The sequence below is a fragment of the Chaetodon trifascialis genome, chromosome 21, assembly GCF_039877785.1.
Source record: "Chaetodon trifascialis isolate fChaTrf1 chromosome 21, fChaTrf1.hap1, whole genome shotgun sequence".
NCBI classification, from domain to species: domain Eukaryota; kingdom Metazoa; phylum Chordata; class Actinopteri; order Chaetodontiformes; family Chaetodontidae; genus Chaetodon; species Chaetodon trifascialis.
In genome coordinates, this window is record NC_092076.1 from 3,676,316 (window position 1) to 3,698,295 (window position 21,980).

The following is a 21,980-nucleotide window of genomic DNA, read 5'->3' on the forward strand; positions in this document are numbered from 1 at the left end:
ACCTTGGTTTCAAATATTTTTACATTTTAAACCCAAAACTGATTAAATTGCTTTCGCTAACATTAATAAAATGGATACCACAGCAGACAGAGCTGCTGTTCATAGTTTATAATATTCATGTTTTGGTGCCTGGCAACAGTGTTGTTATTGAGGAGGAACTCTTTCTAATGTCTATTAAAAAAACAGACTGAAGTACAAATGTGTGTGTAAATGGTGTGTAGCACTGAACAGGAAATGGGAAACACAGACAGAGTAAACATACAGTACACGTCAGCTGTCAGAGAGAGTAAGCCACTCGTGATCAGATGTTAATACCTCAGCCATTTATTTCTTAAACATAAGAAAGAAGGGGCTTCTCCAAGGTAAGAAAAATAACATTGCAATTTAAAATCAAGTGCACTTCAACAATGTCTCGCTCTGTAAGGGAGCTGGCCCTTCCTGCGCTGTGAAGTGAGATACTCAAACTGAAAAACAATCTAAAGAATCGGTCTTTCCTGTAAGGCTTTGGGTGGGGTGCTGTGTTGTCACTGTTGTGGTGCGTTTGTTGAGATGTCAGTGGCGGTGACCGATGCGGAGGTACCATAGACGGCCGATCCAACAGCACAGCGATGTCCTCTGTGACGTCTACATGAACGGAAATGCAGCTATGAGACAAGACTGTGGAGCGGACTCCAGGAGGAGTCAGGCAGTGGGCTCATTTGTGCTAAAACTCCTGCTTTAAGCCGGTAATCAGGATGGGAGCAAGAGGGAGAAGATGACGGCTGCGGTGTCGGCACCTCACCTGGGCCAAACGGTATTTGTAAGTAATTTCCGGTGTTTGTTTGAACGCTCTCGAGAGAACCAGATGGATGGAGTTTACTGCGTCATGGACACAGAAGTTCAGCCAGATGAGTTTCCATGACGTAAGACATCAGCTGTCAGTCACGGACGGTTTAAACATGTCAGCGTTTTGCCTACGTCGGCACAGATGGCGGAGCTTCGCCACATGGGACTGCAAATTTGAAGGGAAGTCAATTTAAAGTAGTTTTCTGTGATAAAAGACTACCTGGCTCTCTCTGAGTGATTTAACAACCCTCCTCTCCTCTCTGGTCACTCGTGTGGTTTTCAACAAGCACTGCGGATGAATTACACTCAGCGTCTGTTCCAGGTCTGACTGCCATTACATCCAAAAACAACACAGATCACGACATCCTGTATTTAGCTTAATGGCTGAGCTGGAGAAGCAGGTAACAATCAGGAACCTTTGAGAGTTTCCTACTGTACAAAATACTTTCTTCTTTATTAGCAAAGCAAAAAGAATGAACCCATAATAAACTTACGTCCTCGTAATCGGACAAATTCAAAATATTACTTGAAGGAGAAAAGAAATAAATTATGCTTCATCTACAACTTCAACTCACTCGATCCAATATCAAACAATGTCCTATCTATACAGTAGGCCAGTTAAGACAGTAAAATGCAGCAATTCACAATTGCCTTAGTGCGTGTTACATACTCAGGATATATAACAATATACATTAATGGCATTTCACATTTGACATTCTCGATAACACATGATGTTCTGTACCTGGAGTATAACCCACAAAATGATGCTGGTACCGTGTTTGCTTAATCTTGACGTTACAGGGTTTCACATTTAGGAAGATGATTTGAAAAAGAACTTGAACTCGACTTGTTGGACAGCAGGTGGCAGTGTTTATCTGTTACTCAATGCATAAAAGAGTGGGAAACCAGCGGTGCAGCCATCATAGACGCTTTCTTTTTATGCAAACCCAAAAAGGAAGAGCTTTGTCCTGTAAACTGTGGCTCCAATCAGTGACAGAAAACTTCTACGGTGGCTAATTCGAGTGTTGATCAGACCCTCGATGAATCAATCAATAAGCAGGTTGTTGCAGGCAGTTGAGGCTATAAAGGACATACCAGATGTGGGAGTGGGTCGCAAACAAGTCTTAACCTGCAAGTCTCCAGTAAGTTACTGTGTGAGAATAAAGTAAGTCGAGCAAGTTGCAAGTCGAGTCGATTCTGATGATTTCCACGTCTAAAACAGTTAAACGACAGCAGACATGCAGCGACACAGGCAGCGAATGATTGGAGCAGAGCGGCCACATGATTCAAATTAATTAGGATTAAAGAGCCAACAGAGAGAGGGCTAACCTGACACCTGGAACGTTTAGTCATGAGTAACGTGATCGCAAAGTTCCCCGATCAGTCCCCCAACATAGCTTAAAGCATTAGCTTAGCATTGCTAACATCACACATTCATGTACCGTTCTTTGTGGGTTTCGAAGTGACGGATGAGGCTGTTTTCGTGGTTGAGTCACTGATTTTGACTGACGTTCATACCGCTGTCTTACTCCTGTCCTCCATGTTTGGACACGCCCCCTCCATGACAGCTGTTGGCCACTGCTGCACTGCTGGGTTGCCAGGTTTGCGCGCATTGTACTAGAAATCACTCAATCATGTTTCAAAAAAACTTCTCATATCTAGAAAAATGTAAATTAAAAAGTCCTCTGTCTCAAGTCTAAGTCAAGTCTCAAGCTGAGAAGTCTTTTAGCAGTGTTAGTCCAGTAAGTCTGAAGTCATGTGACTCGAGGCCCCCACCTCTGGTATACCCTCATCCTGGACTGATCCAAATTAAAAGATATTTTGTCTGTAAAACTCAGCTGTGTCGAGTCAGTTGTTGCTTTTTGTGTGGTCGGTCCTGTAGAGCTGACGAGTGAAACATAAACACTAACAAACGGCTTTTGTACGAGACAGCACTGTAGGTCACTTGGCACGGACAGTCTGGGTGTGTGATGTGATGCGTTTGGGCACAGAGGTAAACGGATCTCTGCCTGTAGACTCAAAGCAAACTTCACTGTTGGGGGTTTGGGTTCAGGATGAGGAGGTGGGAAACTCCAGCGTGTGCTAAATCACACCTGAAAATGCTTTCTGACTTGACCACCTGCATCGGATTTATCTTGCCAGGCACTCAGGAATCCCACAACGGGAAGCAGTGTTTGCAAGAAGATTGCTTTACAGATCTGCAACATTTTCAAGCGTATGAGATGACCAGATGACGGCCGGGAGTGGACGGGAACAACCTGCGTATGAACCAGCACCGAGAGCCAGAATCAGTGCAACCTTGTGACGCCCCCCAGGAGACACATCACAACCTCGCTCATGTTCTCACTCAGCAAACTTTGAGACAGTTTGCCCTCGTTTCTAACTCCCCGTGATAATATTCCCTCCTCTGACTTGTGTTCCTGGCCAATAATGAGTCAGAGGCTACAACAACACTTGACATTTCAATGCATGTTTCAAGATTTTATTTAAAAGTTGGATGTTGGATCGGATCCCTGTATAAACACATGGCCTAAAACTGCCTCTTCTGGCTGTATTTATTTAAATTGGAGTCTGCAGAACTTGACCAGTGACCCTTAAATCTTCACAGTGGTTAGACTCACATTTGACTGGATTACATCCAAGTTATGCAAAGCTGAAATCACACCACAGTGTGGAAGCAACTAATTTAATAATTATTTCCATTACTGATTGACCTATCGACTATTTCCATGACTAATCCATTAACATTTGTACTATAAAACCTCAGCAAATGGTGAAAATAAACATCAGAATTTCCTGAGTCAAAGGTGATGTCTTAAAACAGCTTTTTTTTGTTCCAAAACACAGAAATATTCAATCTGAAGCAGCAAATCTGCAGATAGGAAAAGATGGAACCATCGAATTACAAGCCTGACTGTAAGGAAAGCACCTAAAAATAAAGGAAATTAAATATAAAAATAGTAGTTTGACTTGAGCTCACTTGTCTGATGGATTAGGGATAGTTCAGAAATGAAAATAAAAACAATTTCTAAAACAAATTTCTATCAGGAGGCTCAAATATTGAAACATCTGCGGGTTTCAAATTGCTGCTGCTATTGCTTCCTTTTCCTGTAGGTGGCGCAGGTCCTCATGTGTAGAACTGGAGCTTCATAAAGACTTGGACTAGATCTAACAGTGGGATAAACGTCTCAGTTCATCTGCTGCACTAAGCTGTGCTAATATGCAATGAATTCTGGGTAAATTAAGGCTTTTGTTACCACCGAAACACTGGTATTTTTTTCTTAAAATAAAATAAGACTTTATTTTCTGTGAAACTTGCATCAGACTAATCTAAGAGCCAAAGGACGACCGGCCTCACGCTGCAGACCCCTCGTCCAACTCTGACTGAGCAGCTCCCCCTAGTGGAGAGTCTGCAGATGGAGCGCTCTGCGGCTCAGAACATTGCATTGAAATGGAAAGTGCAGCTGCAGAATCAGTCCACCCTCATCCAAAGAAACCCAGATACTGATCTCAACAGAAAGCGTCCAACTCCTGTCCAGAAAGAGAGCAATGAATGGGCGATGGGACGAGATGCACGTGGTGACATGAACGCAGAAAGGTCACATGCAGGATAATCCACATCCATCTGATAAGCTGCCACCTGCACCTTGCTGCACTTGAATAAAGTACCATGGAAACTGTACAAAAACACTCATAAACACAACGATTAGCATGCCTCAGTATTCCAGCTAAGCGTGGAAGAACCCTGCTATCATCAGCAAACTTCTGCACAATTGTGATGAGAAATATCACAATTACACACACAACATTTTACATGTACATTATATTTGAATATGAATGTACATGTAATCAACTGTGGAACAGAAAGAATGGAGGAGCATATACAAATATAACATGATATATAAGGACTTAAGACACCTACACGTTATAGACACATTGCTCATACATTCATATATGTCAACACTTAAATATGTATATACAGTATACATGTATATATTCATATGTATACAGATATATCAAAGGAGGAGTAAATAGTGCCATTAATGAGGTGAGACTACCTAGTTTCCATGTTCCTCTCTAGTGAGACGACGTTCCCCCCGGACTCGTGCTAACGCGCCCCGGGCCGTTTGTTCAGGAGGAGGACGCGGTCCGACGTGCGGGACGTGGCGTCTGAGCTACAGACGCACGCTGAGGCCACGCCGGCGCTCATCCAGCTCAGCAGCTCTGACTTTCCATCAAATCGCCTACTCGCACTTGTTGCATGGGAATGTGTCTCAGCAGCAGCTCTGTGGAGGACTGACCTGGTGCAGGTTTGGAAAACACTCCACCAGCGTCCTTCCTGGCACTAGGTCTAGTTTACAGTATTATGCCCAGTAATAAATACTTTCAAAATGTATTGTTAAACTACTGCTGCCTATATGTAACAACTACAGCCTGAATAGTCATATTTAGATGTGGTTACATTCTATATATCTGATGGGGTATTGACATATATTGCAATGCTTTAGTACATAGAACCAAAACAGGCTTTGTGACTCGACCCTGTGTGTGCAGAAAGCCCGGCGTAACAAATTCCTGGATGACACACACACTTCGGAGTGAGACGGGTGACATGTCGTGTATGGACCTCTGACAAACTGTGTCGATGAAACAGTGGAACTGGACTCCGGTCGAGTGGCTGTCAGGGAATTGGCAGTGGTCAACTCTCTGGCGTGATGACTGGAACGTTCTGTTGAAAGCGGGTGGCATCCGTCCCCGTCGAAGCGCTTGGCCTCCGGTTTGATGAAGGTAAACTGGTGAAATCTAATTTGGAAATGAGTCTTTTTCCGTCCAATTTAAGCCGTCTGTCCACACAAACCTGGAGGTTTCCTCTTTTTGGGAAAGGTCAGGGAGGATCAGGAAAGTAACAGAAAACAACTTTCTGGCACCTTAAATCTGCTCTGAGATCATTTTAAAATCAGACAGCACACCAGTGCAGGGCTGCAACTAATAACTGCTTAATGGTTTAATCTATTAAATCATGTTATTTATCTTTATAATATATTATCATATATGACAAAAAGCATCAAATCATCACATTTGAGAAGCTGTGGTTGGTGAATTTTTGGCATTTTTGCTTGGAAAAACAACTAATCGATTACCAAAATAGCCGCAGCTTAATTATCTGTTGATCGGCTAATCAATTAATTGTCTTGCTGTTGAGGGGACACAAAGAGACCTGAAAACATTAGTGTGTTTAGTGTGACAGAGAGGATTAAAGGAGGATTTAAACTATGTTGAGGTTCAGCGTCTGCACAGGAGCAGCAGCTTCAGTGCTCCTTGTGTTGACAGGATGAGGCGTTCAGGAGCACTGCTGAGCGTAGGACACCAGCCTTCGTCAGCGCACGGAGCCCGACGCATGCAGTTACACATGAAAAAACAGATCAGATAAGCAGACGAGTGAAACTGTAGCTGTTGGGCGGCCTGTGCAGACAGCTGCACTGACTGAAATGGATTTGAAGCTGTTCTGTCGGACTGAAAACACGTCCAGCGAAGATGCGCCGCAAGTCTGTTCACTAAAAGCAGATCTTAAAACTACAAACAATGTAAAATTACCCACTAAGCTCTGCCTCTAGCCTCTAACACACAACCTGAACCAGCAGATTGTGTCTAGATTAAGAATATTTACCAAACGTAAACCTGATGGATGTTAACCAGGTGATGGGGCTCAGCTGCAGCTGGTCTCACCTCCAGCTGCTGTAAATAAGCCTGTTTAGAGGTGAAATGCTGTAAATGAGCTCCTGTGAAGGTGTAGAAGAGATGCAGCTCAGTGACAAACAGAAACAGCATCGTTCATCTCTAACGAACAGTCGTCATATCAGCTGAACGCGGCAGCGACGTGAACAACCCGCGCGGCTCGTCATTTTTAACGAGCTCGACCTTTGCCGTCGCTGGAGGCAGCTGCTCTGCGTTGACCGGCAAATTTAACGCTACCTGCAGTCAAACCAGAGGCCGGAGAGGGAGGATGCCGACTGAAATGCTACACAGAGCTACAGCTTGCATTCGAGAGTGTGAATAATGTGTGTTTGTGCATTAAATTCAGGTAGAAGATTTTGAGGATCAAGTGGGCAAACAAAGGTTTTTTTCCTGTTTTATGGAATGTTTGGGATTCACTTTCTGTGTCGTGTGGCCATCGGCTTTTTAACATCGAGGAGGTGATGCTGGCGGAGACATCACGGACATTCCCGGCAGTGGAAAACTATGGAATGATTGTGCTATAATCTTCTATTTCATACAACTATTTAAGGAAGTCTTAAAAATCAGGGCGACGTCTTCAGCGTCTCAGCTCGGGGGGACTGAAGGAATGCTTTAAGACGCTCGGCTGAGAAACGCTGGAAATTTAGAGCTGTTGGGCGCTAGCAGCGAGACATCTGCACATCTGTGTGGCGTGGAATTAGAAAAGGGGGACGTTCGGATTCAGGATGTGAGATCGAGCTCTTTGTAGGACCGATAGGACGTCCTCTCACAGAGCAGCAGTGACGGACGTGAACTGAGCATCAGAAAGGAAACAGCATGTGTGTCAGATTGTGTGTGCATGAGGAGTAATTATCTACACAGATAAATGCATGTATGTTTGTGTTTCAGAATACCCCTGGTGTGTCAGATGGGTGCTGGTTTGGTCAGGGTGGGGTCAGCCTCCGAGAGCAGCTGAAGCCTGTGAAAGGCATGATGGGAGGAGACAGGGCGGAGGGTCTCTTCGTGTGTCCCCTCTCCTGCTCTCACTTGGTCTTTAGTTTGCCCGCCTCCCCGTTCAGCTTGCCCTCCTTCGCCAGCTTCTCGTTAAGTTGGCACAGTTGGCGAAGGAAGCCGTCATTGGGGCCGATTTCTCTCTTATGCCTCACGGTGGCCACCGCCAGCCGGGCATCCATTTTATGGCGCAGCATGAGGTAAGCGACGACCATGGTGGGCGAGCGGCTGTAGCCTTCTCTGCAGTGTACGTACACCTTCCCTGCAGGGTGCAAACAGAGAAACAGAGCAAGAAGTTGAGTCACGTGTGGTGCAAAGCTGCTTTTAATGCACATTTGGTGCAGCACGGTGCACCAAATAATAAAATATGACCACGGCTTAACAAATAAGCAGCGATATCGTAACATTACTGTAATTTAAATGGCTGTCGGCATTAACTAACACATCATTAGCTTACTTTGATTACGCTGTTCGGTGGTGTAATCAAACTTTTTGTGCTTTGCTAGCAGCTACGAGCTGCGAGCTAACGGTTGAGTGTTGTTTTATATGCTGGGCAGGGTTAGTGAGTCACCCCTTTCTGACATGACAGAAGATAACTGAACAACTAACAGAGAGAAACATGATCAGAACTCATCTCTCAGTGTCTGTGAAGGACCAGAAAAGTTAAGAAGACATGCCGGATTTCTGTTTCATGGCGTCTTTTTGGTCCAAGACTGTGGAGTGCAGGAAGAAAAATGAGGTAAGAAAGAAGAAACAAATTAAGAAAGAAAACAAAAAGGAGTCAGAGTCGCTGGGGAACACGTGCTGCGCCCAAACTTGCCGAGCGAAGCATCTTCTGTGCCAGGAGATGCAAATACAAGACCTGACCTCTGCTGCAGACGCGGCAAAGTCAATCATCTTCACTGCAGCCGCATCCTGCAGCGAACCCGCATCCTGCAAACAATGTGTGTGCGGACAGAGCACATGAATCATCTCCGTCTCTGTGTTTTCATGTCTGTATACCTATTTATCTCCATCAGACTCACACTTTCATTACTGACAACCAGAAGCCCGTGAGGAATCTAACTTGGCAACGGTCACAGAGCAGCTGATGTGCCGGGCTCAGGTCGGATCTGCAGACTCGGCACTTTATTTGAAACCCAACACCTCCTCTGTGTCCCTCTCCCACTATTATCCCCAACATCTCTCTCCTCCTCTCCTCTGTTGTATAATCTCCTTCTATCCACTCCTCCTCTGTACTCCACCCAGAGCGGGCCGCTGCCAATAGAAGGACCTCTTCAATACCTAATCACCCCGCCTGCCACAGATCAATGTCGATTCTGCTGTATCCTCTTGTTAGACGCGTCCGATCTTCGCTCGCTGCATCACTCTTTCACTAGTTGGGCTGTCATTCATGTTTTTGCACAAATGTGGAAAATAAATTCTATATTCAAACTGTTTTGACATGTTCAAATTCACAGTCTACAGCAGTTTGTCCAGCAGGGGGACCTGTTGTACGCCCTACTGATCATCACTAAGCTAAGCTAATAAATAAAAACAGGGAAGAACGCTAGCAAGCAAAACCATGCTGGGAAGCAGCAGGTGGAAACATTTTGATAATCAGTCTTTTAATGGATGGATGGATTAAACTTTGTCTTTATCTGCTCCAACGTAAGCCGCAAATGTTAGCATGTTTGGCTAACTAGCTTACGACCTACAGGAGAAACCAAGCGTTGCGTTCAAAGTACTTCAAAGCTTAGCTCGTAGCTTTAGCCTCAGCCCCTTAGCATTACAATCATAGACACAGCCATCAAGTACATCTTTAAGTCCCTTTTACAGGGCTCACATTTTAAAATTTGTTGCACGGAGACATCATTTGGAGACGGACTTCCCAGCTGACACACACAGTTTAAGCATTAGCTTGCCTTAGTTAGCCACACATGCTAGCGAGCGTCGTCATTTTAGCCACAGGCTAAACTAGCCTGGCCGCTGTTAAATCATGTAAGCTATCATTTAAATGGCAGCTGTAGGTATCTGAAATTGAGACGTTAAAGAGGCTCTGTGGAGCTGTGAGTGTGTTAAAGACCGACACCTTTCACCACATTGATCCACTGTCAATATGTAAATATTGATTAGCGCAGCGTGCTGGTAATTGTGTACTTTCTGCCGGTGGTATTTAGATGAAAGACCACTTACTGCACACGCACATTAACCTCATGGCTGGTTCATTTCATACAAATCCATCGATGCAGCTCCTCATTAAAATCTGACCTATGACCTTTTGCTTGCAGCTAAAGGGCGCTCAGTGTCAGAGATAATGATTCACAAAGTCAAGCAAAGTCTCCTCTTCCTGCTCCTTCATCCCTCCTCCTCGTCCTCCTCCTCCACGGTCCTCCTTACAGTAGCTGATTTAGCGTGGCGTTGGCGCGCCTTTGCCAAACTGCCTGGAAGTTTAAATGCTTTTCTGTGTCAAAGCTGACAATAAATCCATGCCATAAAACACAGGGTTCAGCACGCTAATTAAACACATCCCTCATGTGCAGTGACAAATTAACTAAATTTAGCTGCAGCTTTGGGAGAGCTGGGGGACGAGTTCTTCTTTTAGGTGGGGGAGGGCTGACTCCTCCTGGGACTGACTGTTTCTTTAATATGAATATTCAGCTTTCCAACACAGCACACCTGACCTGGAACTGTACACTGCAGGTAAATCAAAAGGCTGATTTAAGACTTAACTTTAACTGTTTGACCATTTCTCAAACATCGTTTCTTCACAGTTATTCTGCTACCTACTCTAAAAGTGTCATATCACCTAAAACAAATTAGGCGGACTGGTGCTACAGGTGTATCATGCATGGAAAATTCTGACAATGTTGACGTCCAGGGACACGATCTGATAAAGGAATATGGAGCAGGGCTCAGGAGTGCGTCAGATTTAGCCAGAGATGCTTGAGGCCGTCACATTACCTCCTGTCTTCGCTTTAAGACCCACAGCGACGAAGCACGTTGAGATCGAATCATTAAAAGACGCCTTATATCTTGTATCTTTTGTTGGACAAGCAACAAGAGGAGCTTGTCCAACAAAGGTTGTGGAGACAAATTACTTTCGAGTGAGAGCTGCTGAAGTGAGCCAGACGCCGCGCTCGCCTCTGATCTGCTCTGCCACGGAGAGGTTTTTGTTAGGAAATAAACTCAGCTCTCTTTGGTTTTCAGGTGCATTTGCATGAAATGATACGCAATATTAAGTTTTCTGCCAAAATCTTAAAATGTTCATGCTCATTTTGGCTGCACTGACGCTGACATTGTCATGAAAATTTGTCTAATTTCAGTGTTTAAGTCATTTTGAATCGATATAGTGAACTTTTAACAGTTGCTTATTTACACACCTGGCAGTTATGGCGCAACATTGGCATTCATTTAGATTAGTGTTTGTGATCACCTGGCCAAAGTTAGCTCAATATTCGCTCACCTCTCATCTGTCTTTCATCTCCACCACCTCCTGAGAAGCATATCTGGCTCTTTAGTGGTAATTCTCCACTTCGCTCGCCTGCTAGTGGCTACCTTTGCCAGCTGCTTGGTGCTGAGCAGGTAGTGTTCAGAGGGTTTTTTGCTAAAGGAAAATCTGCCCGCTGCAGCTGATAATGATGCTATGAGAGTGAAGCAAAACAGAAGAGTGCAAAAAAACAAACACATTGAGCTGAAAGACGCTAAAATGCTCCGTCGATCTGAGGGGAACTGCAGAGTCGGGTGTTTATTCTCTCATTATGAGTACATTTCACATACAAGCAGTCATGTGATCCAACGTTTGTATTGATTATATCCCCTTTTAGCATTGAGCCCAACACATCTCACATTTCACAGCTCAGAATAGACTCACCTTTGCCGTTATTGTGTGCGAGGGCCTTGTCGATAAAATCAGCCCCCTCCTCAAAGAAGGCACTGAGGTTGAACTGCTCGGTGTCGTTGGCCTGGATGCCGTGGTACGTGATGCCCGTGCCGGCGTAGAAATCCACACTGGTGTTGACGTGCATGAAGGAGGTGCCCTCGGCCACGTTGAGGACGTGCGTCACTCCAAGCTTTTGCAGACGCATTGCATTCTGGGCTACGAACCTGGGAGGGCGGGATGAGATTCAGGATGAGAGCAGAGCATTTAATCGCTTTAGAAAGCTGCTGATGTCTGTGACGAGCCGGCTGCACTCAAACAAAGTCTGAACACCAGTAAAAGCTTCGAGTGCCTGTTGATGGTGGAAGATTTCGCTCTCTCGCAGCATAAAATGATGCAGCAGAGCAAAACATCTTCGACAAATCACAGTGCTGATGATGACACCTGACAGACTGAGTGCAGGAGAGTCAGCAGGGTTCATTTTACAGTCATATTTAGACAACGAAGGCTGCGTCTTTCATGACAATGATGATACACCTTCATTTCCTTTCATAAATATTAGCCCAAACTGTGGAGGGCTTAAAGTCTGCAAGCAACAGCTGAAGTCCAGCACGAGTTTGCAGCCCAGACAGGTGTTTCCACTCTGGTTGATCAGACTTCAGGTCAGAGTGGAGCTAATTAACCTGATCATGTTCACCTGCTATGAAAAGGGCCATGAGAGGGATGAAGGTGTTCGTTGTCCTGCCTTAATATCTGCAGAAAACTAAGAATGAGGGGGATGTAAACCAAGCACAGGCTGTCCACAGGCGAACAGTCCCGAGATGACGTCCTAACAGGCAAAATAACCCAAATGTAATCTGACTGTTGGACGAACGGTGACAAAATTTAATCGCACCTGCAAATCCTCACATTTGAGAAGCTGGAACTCGAGCATGTTTGGCTGTTTTCGCTTGATAAATAACATTCTTAAAGACACATGATTGATGGATGAATCGTGTCAAACAGGAGGGAACTTTACTTCACTGAATTAGCAGGTTTATTCCAGTTAAACACATTTATTCACACAGCTACCTTGTAGTAAAGCCACAGCTGCCCCTTTCCTCTGTGCACCCCCCTCGCCCCCTCATCACTGTGTGCTTTTGGTCTGAGGCTGTTTCTCGTGGTTTGCCCCCAAACACAGGATATGTTACAGCATGCACTGATATTTTAGACAACCGGGCGCTTCCACTACTTTGTGTTTGGTCATTTCCTGTTTAAACATGGCGGTGCGTGCACAAAGTCAGGTCCAGAAAGAGATCGCTTTCCCAGTTTGCCGTGGAATAACCTGAACCTGAGAGAACCTGGACCTCAGCCCCATCCAACATATCTGGGATGAAAGCCAACTGCAGAGCTTATCGCCCCACATCAGTGTTTGTTAATGCTACTGTGGCTGAATGGGAGTAAAATCCAGCAGCCAGGCTCCGAAATCTCATGTTTAGGTGTCCACGTTGTTTGTTTAACCATGATGTAAATCATCTCCAGCCACGTTTGAATGGAAGAATCGTTCAGTCATGACAGAGATCAGTCAGGAAATAGCGCAGCATATGGAGCACAGCAAGCGTGCTCACCACAGAGATCGGCCTTAAATCCACCTCAAAGCTACAGCTGCTAGAATGGATGCACACACTCATGTGACATTACGCTGGCAAACCCGAGTATACGACGCTAAAAGCTGGTGCTCTGAAACAGAGAAACAACAGGCAGGAAGTCCGAATGGGAAGAAAAACAAGACCAACGTGAGCAGGAGAGACAAAGAAAGTGAAAGAGGCGGATTATAAAGGCAAAATAACGACGTGCAAAGCATTTCCACACAGGACTCTGTTCATCTTGATCTCTGCACCCAGCTCCAGTTTCATCCATTCAACCCCCAGCAAACCATTAATCTGCTGCTCTGCTTTGATTGTAACAGCTACAACTCTGCATATTAGGCCTACACACAGCAAACAAGCCCACACAGCTAACGGCACAACAAAGGGACGCCGGCTTTTGGCTGCTCCTGCTCGGCCTGCCTGGCTCGACGCCTGCATCCACTGCTGCCGTCCAACCTGGCCAAAGGCTCTGGGCATTGATTCTAGATGAAATGCATCTTTTGTATGTTATATTGGTTTTATGGAACAGTTAGTGTCACTAATTAGCTACACAGAATTTATGTCCGGACAACAAAAGCTGCACCGTACTGTTGCTCTGCAGCTAAAAGAGGCTGAAAAATCTCAACATTTGTCAGCTTTTTCACTATTTAAAGGCATCAAAAAACTAGAAAACCGTTCATAAGAGATGAACATAACTGGAATCATGCCGAAGCTGTGGTTTCCTGAACATGCAAAAAGCAAAGAAGTGTTTTAAACTCCATGAAAGCGACGTGTCTCATCTATGTTTGCTTCACTTTTATCCAGAGCAACCATTCATAAATCTTCATGCTAACTGCTCACCCTGACAGCGCTGTGTGCTTACAGTCAATATGAGGCTGGCGAGGCGAGGCTAGGTGACCCTGGACAGCTCCCTAGAGGTGCCGGCTGCGAAGCCTCCGCCTGCAAGAACTAATAAAAAATCCTCCCTGCCACCATTTTGCTTTACGGCTACAGGAGGAGGGATGAAGCAGGCCATCTGCTTGTGTGTCAGCTGCAGGACGGAGACTCCTTCAGAAGCGGGGACGCAAATCTGTGCAGGATTATTCAGAATATGTCTGCGAATGTTTAGACATGAGCTCGTGTGCACGTACAGTATGAGCACCCTCCGTGCAACATGCAGTGTGTGTGTGTGTGTGCAGGAGGAAGCGCCTGAGCAGCACTCTCATCACTTACTGTACTTCTACACCACACAATGCAGAGGCACAGGAGGTTCGAGCGAGTTAGCAGCCAGCGGCTCTCTGTTCTGTTTACCTGGCCGGGGCCAGCCTCCTCACCCTGGGATCCGCAGTCCCACAACATCCATTATTAAAGAGCAGCTTCACAAAGAGCCAAAGAGTTCCTCAAAGCAAACAGCCACACCTTAAGTGAGTCCCTGAGCTGCACACGGCGGTTTCATAGTGCTGACTGCGACTGATCTGAAAGCAGCGTGAGGGTCGGAGTTCGGAAAATGATCCATTTAGAGGATGGGAACATTTTACCGGCTGGTTCATCAGAGTGCTGGGGGCTGTTAACATGGACCAGATGATCAATTTTAAAGCTCTATTGAATTACTGGAGCACTGATGTTTCCCTCCCCTCTCCCAGATATCTGTTTCTGTTCAACTCCTCTGGATAAATCCATGAGTTCAAGGATTGGTTGTTATGTTTTAGGAGAATTTACATGTATGCTAGCACTGAGCGATACTGGATAAAACCCTTTATCATGATACAAGTATTTTTATATAACAATTAAAGCTCCAGTGTGCACGATTTAGTTTATGAGTTTGCAGATTGCAAACAAATCAAGGCCCCTGTGGTGGGCAAAAGATGCAGGAGTTTGGTTTGTCCGTTCTGGGCTACTGTAGAAACGTGGTGGTGCAACATGGCGGCCTCGGTGGAAGAGGACGCGCTCCCTCTGTGGACATGAAGAGCTCATTCTACGCTAATGAACACACAACAATTCTTACGTTCAGGTGATGACACACCAACGAAAACTGACGTATGAATCTGACATTAGGTTCCTAGAGGCTTCTTTCTGGTGTGAAGTGGGTGGAGCTTACACGGTTCCGTGCACCAATCAGGATTTAGCAAACGGAATCTGACGACAGCTGCAGGCAACTGTCAATCAATCCTCATGAACCCAGACCCACGCAGTCCTGATGAAGACTTGTTGTCTTCATAATTACGACCAAAGGACGATGTTTGATCTTCAGCTGTTGCTTATTTAAAGATGAATATTTAATGTTGTATAAAAACACGCAAGTGAAGCTGTGAGTTCAACTTTTCAGGACTTTCAGCATCTTGTTATGAGTAACGAGTCCAACATAAACATGTTTTCCTCAACAGTTATTTTGGTTATTTGGATGCGACAGACGTCGTAGCTGTCAGTCAAAAGCACTCCCACACAGTCCTGATGAAGCCTGTGTCCTTCATCAGCCGCTCAACGTCAGTAAACATCACAGGTTATGAGAATATTCTGATTGGTCCTTAATTAACTGAACTGTAGTGTATTTTCACGAGTGCCAGAGGAGCAATCCTTGATCTAATTTTGTCCTGAAAAAGTTGTTTTAAACTATAGATCGGGGCCTAAAATGGGTCATGGGCCCAATTCCCTTTAGGATCCTATGATAAGAGACGTTAATGAATACTTTCAAGGACAAACCGTCGCTTCCACATGAACTGTGATGGAATATGTGCGTGAACAGCACCATATATAGACGTCGTGTATTTGTTTGGATCTGAGCGACCGCACAATGTGAGTTTAAACAGAGTCCAACAAACAGGACGCGTCAGCAGAAAGGATGAGCGGTCGCCGCGGCGGACAGAGTGGACAAGGTGCAGGCTTTCATCAACAATCAATACCACCTCGCCCTGCCTGAGCCGCCTAATATCACATTACGTTACGCTGTCCTTCCTCTTATCGGTACTATCATACACTTCAATGGTAAAATGAATCTGTTCTTCATCATCAACGAGCGTCAGATCAGAAATCAGAATCTGCTCTTCAAACGAAGCCGGAGCGTCCAGGCCCGTCCCTCCAGGCCGGCGGCTGATCGGCTCAGAGTGCCAGCTCTCTGTTTGGACACTTGGCCGGGCAGATCGGCACATTCAGATTGATTTCATTTAAGCGCTGAGGTACAGTAATGTGCTTGTATCCTCCACCACTCTCCTGGCAGCAGATGGGGCCAAATGATGGACTGCACGGAGGCACCACCTTTCTCAGGGGCGTCCCGGAGTCGCTCCTCCACCATGAATCCATTAAAGTGAGATTAAGAGCTGCTCGGTAGGAGCTTCTGTTACTTTACAGCACAGCAAAGTACACTTGAAAATTGTGTTTCCTGTTTTTGTTCCCTGGCTGTGCTGACGATTGAAACCTCCTATTTGTGCCATTTAGGATATTTCAGATGTAACATCACTTTGCTGGGTGACTTGATTGAATTCGCTCAGTTTGTGAACTCAGAAGTGGTTCGTCTGCTTTATTTTGGGGTGTTTTTCACCATGTTTCCTCAAAATCCAGCAGTTTGTTTTATTTAAATGTGCAACCAAAGCACAACCAAAGAGCAAACAACAACCAAAAGCAGAAACCTGATCAGGGAAGGATCAGATTTGATTGATTTTGTTAAAAATGTGATTAAATTAGCGCGGCGCTAATGTGTAGAAAATGAAGTCCATGTAGAAACAGTGTTACAATTACATCATTTGTCCACAAGAGGGTGTTGAAAATGTGTTTTTTCTTCTGTAACTGTCCACCTTTGTATGTGTATTATTATCAAAACTGAAATAAACAGATCAAGACTGTTTGTTTATGTTACATGTTCACACCATAATTATGCGTTACTTTGAGCCTAAATAAAATCCAAACCAGTGAGTTATGTCAAAATTCACCCACGCACAGATATTATGAACAGTGAGGTTAGCTATAAATGCCACAAAATGTTTTTCGTACCAGGCTGTAAACACGTTTTTCTGCTGTAAAGTTGGGTGTTTTAATACGGGGCTCTACTGAGCCTCAAGTGGCCGTTTGAGGAACTGCAGTTTTTGGACTTTGCTGTGTACTGATGAGGCCTGTTGCGTGTTTGTTTATCTGTTTGTGAAGCAGCCACATCATTCATCTCATACTCCATCTGCATATCAGAGCAAGAAATACCAGAAGCAGCTTTCCTGGAACAGCGAGCGGTAAATTCCTGAAGAGTTCATCACAAATCCAATAACATCGAGGCACAGCAGCGACGGATTTACAGTCCGGCCTCTGCGGTGTTTCATATACATATTCAGTTCATACACCGTGTGTGTGTGTGAGTGAGTGTGTGTGTGTGTGTGTGTGTGTGTATGTGTGTGTGTGTGTGTGTGTGTGTGTGTGTGTGTGTGAGTATGTGTCAGCTCGACACATTTCACCGCTTCATACAGGAAACAGGGCTGGAAAGAAGTGACATCCCATAATGAGATTCTGCACAAAGAAAACAACGTTTTGTTTATTTGAGCGACTTTTTGTGTTCAGTCTTAGAAGTTCTGCAGTCAGTATTTTAATTTTCAGGCAAAATGTCTCTGAAATCACCTTTCATAGATGAAATGATTTATTGGTTTATCAAGAATCTGGTGATCAATATCAAAATAATTGTCAACTGCAGCTTTAAATGTAAACTTTAAGATCCCACAGCCCAGGGAAATGTAGTTTTTTATATTAAAAACTACCAGCTGGTAGATTATTAACAAATTTAAAGCTGAGTGACAGAAAATTAATCTGCAGCAGGCAAAAAATGGCGAAAATGTCGTGTTTCCAGCTTCTCCAATGGGAGAATTTGCTGCCTTCTTCATTAACATCATTGTAAATTGATTGTTTTTGGGTTTTGAGTTGTGATTGATGAGGGCAGATGAACCAATAATCAAAGCAATCTATAATTAGATTTTTCATATATTAATAATAGCTGGTCTTATGTAGCATGTAGCAACTATTAATTAGTCTCATAATGTTATTACATAAAAACAACATCCGGTCTTATTTTAATGAAGTGGAGCTGCAGCTAATGATCACTTTGACATATTGATTAATCTGCCAGTTATTTTCTCAATAATTTTTTGGTCCATAAAATACAGAAAACTGAGAGAAATGTCCATCAGATTGTAAATGAACAAGAATAGTTTGTTTTGCTGGATCATGGTGGTCACACCATGTACACCTGCTTACCTACGGTATTGATCTCTATATTTAAAAACAATAAGAATAATTCAAGTTTATATCAAGTTTCATGTCTGTCAGGACTTCATGTTTTGGGAAATTTTAATTAACAGTTTATTCAACTCTTCCAAAAAGTCCAAAAACTTGTGTTCTCATTCTGTTAAGACTCATTATATCTGATAATAATAAAGATAATTGTGTGATTGTGCCCTCGTGACTAGAGAGAAGCAGCTCATAACTGACGAGCTGAACGGTGCTTGAAAAACAAATAAAACAGCCGATTAGTTTATTTTTTGCTTTTTAAGCTGCAGGTAGAACAACAGGTAAATCCTCTGCTTTCCGGTTTCACGCGCGCTGTGAATGCGGCTCGTGAAGGCACGTGAAGTTCAGCTTCACCTCAGCTCATCTCTGCAGGTGACTGACAGCATCTTCCCACGCACAGTGCACGTGCGCCTGTTTGCAGGAACGCACGTCTTTTTTATTTATTTCTATTTTTTTTTTCTTCAGCTGGTTTCTGAATGAGAACCAACATGTTGTGGGGGGTGATGCTCGCGGAGTCCCCGCAGCCCGGCTCGAGATGGGAGCGGCTCGATGGAGACGTGATCGCACGGCAGTGATTGTGATGATGGAGGCGCTCATTGAGGAAAAGGCAGCTCTTTGTGCGCATCCGTCACATCACCGTCCAGGCGTGTTTATCCTCCTCAGCCTGAAACAAGAATCGATCACGCCTCCGAATTCTATGATTCTGATTATTTTCCGCCGTTACACAACATCCACCTGTCCAGCTGAGGCACGCGGGCACGGGCTGCTCTTTCGAAGAACACCATTTGTTGACAACAACAGGCTGCCGCCGTGTCCCGAACACAAGCCCGCCCTGCGCGCGTGCTGGCCGGCATGCGACACTGTTGTCACCGTCGCGTCTGGATGAAGAGTTAAAAACCTGTCCTACCTGTCAGCGCCGAACACCGACACGCACCGCCCGAAGCAGCGCCTGTGATGAGCTGATAAATGACTCACGCGTTGCCGATGTAAATCCTGGGGAAGACCTCGTTGAAGTGCTGTGTGGGGAGGCTGTAGAAGCCGCTGCCGTTGGACAGCAGCTCGTTGAGTTGTTGGACGGTCACCTCGCCGCCTGGAGCCGGGACATCAGCCGGCGGCGGCGGCTGCTGCTGCTGTTTGGTGGGACTCAGGTGTTTCTTCATGGCTCTTCTTCTTCTTTTTCTTCTTCTTCTTCTTCTTCTTCTTCTTCTCCCAAGCTGATGTTAGATTCCAGGCAGCTCCAGACTCGTGAGCCTCGTCCGAGTATCCAGCTGCATTTTACCTGCGCACGTGAATCGTGCGCGCGCTGTCTTCTCGTCTACAAGGTGTCTGGTGAGGCGGGAGCTGTACTGTTTTCCCATCAACGTCAGCGGACGGGAGTGTGATAGTGGAGTTCCGGTCCAAACTTTCAAAATAAAGAGACAGACAGCTAGATAGATAGATAGATAGATAGATAGATAGATAGATAGATAGATAGATAGATAGATAGATAGATAGATAGATAGATAGATAGATAGATAGATAGATAGATAGATAGATAGTACTTCTGCAACAAATAATTGATTACTTGTCAACTATTTTGATAATCGACTGATCAGTTTGAGTAATTCCAGCCTCTTAAATGTGAATATTTCTTATTCTTCTCTTCTCGATGACAGTCAGGCTAAAATCTTCGGGCTGTGGACAAAACAAGACATTTGAGGACGTTGTCTAAGGTTTTGGGAAACACTGATCCACTTTCTGACATGGATATATCATAATAAAAGCATGAAAATCATCATTAGGGGAATAGATCTAATAATTAATATCAGTCATAAGGCAAAAGAAGAGAGATGAGTCTTAAGACATTTATGAGAAAAAACAATGGAGTCTAATATGGAACCATGTGGTACTCCACAGGAAATGAGCACAGAGGAAGAGGAAAGAAGAAGAAGAGTGTGTTTTCCATTCCAATATCTTCAGGTAGTTTTTCCTTATTGCCCATTGGCAGAGGAAATGACAGGCTTTTATTTGTGAGTTGAAATCCTTCAACTTCCGGTATCACTATGTCTGTTTGCGGCCAGCTTGACGCAGCTCCCTGTCGCCACCACTATCTCCATCAGACACACCCCATCGGCAGGCAGACACTCCGGAGACGGAGCTGGACCGAGGAGGGCGGCGGTGACACGCGCCGGCAGGAGAGGGTGGCGTGCTGCCTTCAGGTGCTGCTCGGAAGGTCCTAAAATTAGTCCCACCAACGCCCTTTTTGGCTGGGTTTCATAACAAAATGGGCAGCCTTTCATAAGTACCCATAAGTCCCTGCTTTACAGATCAGCTGTTTGTGGATTTTGGTGAATATAAAGCATATGAACACAGTTTGGAGTCAGATTCATGGTTTCTCTGTGCTGATCCTCCAACAAGTGGTTGTATTTCATGGTTTTGCAGGATCGGAAATTACACATTTAAACATTCAATTTTAGGTCTCAGTTATTGGTCTTTTTTTTTTTTTGCCAAGCACATCATCCTGCCTCCTCTCCCAAGTCTTATTAATCAACATATCAAGAGGGTTTGTCTTTTAAGAGACTCCCTACACTCATAATCTCCACTGATGGAGATGGGGGACGGATGTTGGTGCTAATTCTGTGACCGGACGGAAATTTAAGAAGAAGAAGAAAAAGAGCGGTCAGTGTGTTGTTGTGCATGGAGGTGTGAGGACGACAGTGTGTGAAGTGACAATGTGAGTGAGAACTCAAAAAATCTAAACCAAATAAATAGATAATGATCAGATAAAAGCTGAAGAATAATATACCTGCTATTTCATTGTTTGTCACACAGCTGGAGTAAGTAATTTCTAGCTATTTTCAAGGATCTTGGTAGATGCATGGACTCTGCTCGCCCCTAGAGGTCAGCACAAGCCTTCAGTGGTCAGACTATTCAGCCTTTTGGTGGTGATGTTACTGTATGCTGGCATGGAAATGCTATTTTTAGCTCTTGTCAAGTTGGTGTCATGTCACATTAATGCAAATCTGAAAGCAGCTGAAGTTAATGTGATTTCAGATTTTGGATTTCAGATCAAAATGAGGGTGAAGACGGTCGGTTTGATGACTCATGATGTGTTTTTCACTGAAGCTGCGATCTGCAGATCCTGTGCTGCGTGCTGCAGGACAAATGTGAATACGTGTTACTGTGATCGAAAACAGTCTTGTCCTGCTCAACCGGCCAGCACTGAACTTACTGTAACACCTTCAACCACAAGATGGAGCCACATTTCCAGCAAATCAACACACTGGAAACACAATTAAACACATTAAACTGTCATTGTAAGAGGCACAACAAGGGTCAGTTTAACCAAACAATAATTAAAACATTGCACACAGTGAAAAGTCAGTAATAAGCAGTCATGCTGAGGTAATATTAGGGTCTCATACAGCAGTATGTTGGAGGCTTAGCTGCTCTCTTCTGTAACCCCTGATGAGGGTTTATGAAGTAGGTTAATGAGTCATAACAATTCAGGTGCATTCAGTCATGATCAGCCCAGAAAAGACTGATCCAATATAAGTTACATGAAGAAGATGAAAGGGTTTTTATTTCATCTGACTGTCTGCTTCACGTATTTCTGCTCAAAATTAGTTTGATTTTGATTATTTTCGTCAGCTTTTTCTTCATTCTTCTTCTGACACAGCAGCTCTGTCAGCGGGTGCAGAGTTATTCAGAGTGGATCAGCTGGACAA

General features: G+C 44.5%; 1 protein-coding gene across 1 annotated transcript; it reads right to left on the reverse strand.

Annotated features, from left to right (window-relative positions):
- Nucleotides 1–301: 301 nt before the first annotated feature.
- Nucleotides 302–19,620, reverse strand: dusp3a (dual specificity phosphatase 3a). The gene is made up of 3 exons (XM_070990347.1): nucleotides 19,249–19,620; nucleotides 11,405–11,637; nucleotides 302–7,813 (listed from the first exon to the last, which is right to left on the reverse strand). The coding sequence occupies exons 1-3, from the start codon at nucleotides 19,431–19,433 to the stop codon at nucleotides 7,584–7,586; spliced, it is 648 nt and encodes a 215-aa protein (XP_070846448.1). The 5' UTR covers nucleotides 19,434–19,620; the 3' UTR covers nucleotides 302–7,583.
- Nucleotides 19,621–21,980: the final 2,360 nt, after the last annotated feature.

Coding starts and splice junctions, on each gene's coding strand:
- dusp3a (XM_070990347.1), bottom strand. CDS start 19,433: ATGAAGAAACACCTGAGTCCCACCAAACAGCAGCAGCAGCCGCCGCCG. Junction 11,638..19,248: donor AGGATTTACATCGGCAACGC/GTGAGTCATTTA, acceptor CCGCCCTCCCAG/GTTCGTAGCCCAGAATGCAA. Junction 7,814..11,404: donor CGCACACAATAACGGCAAAG/GTGAGTCTATTC, acceptor TGCACCCTGCAG/GGAAGGTGTACGTACACTGC.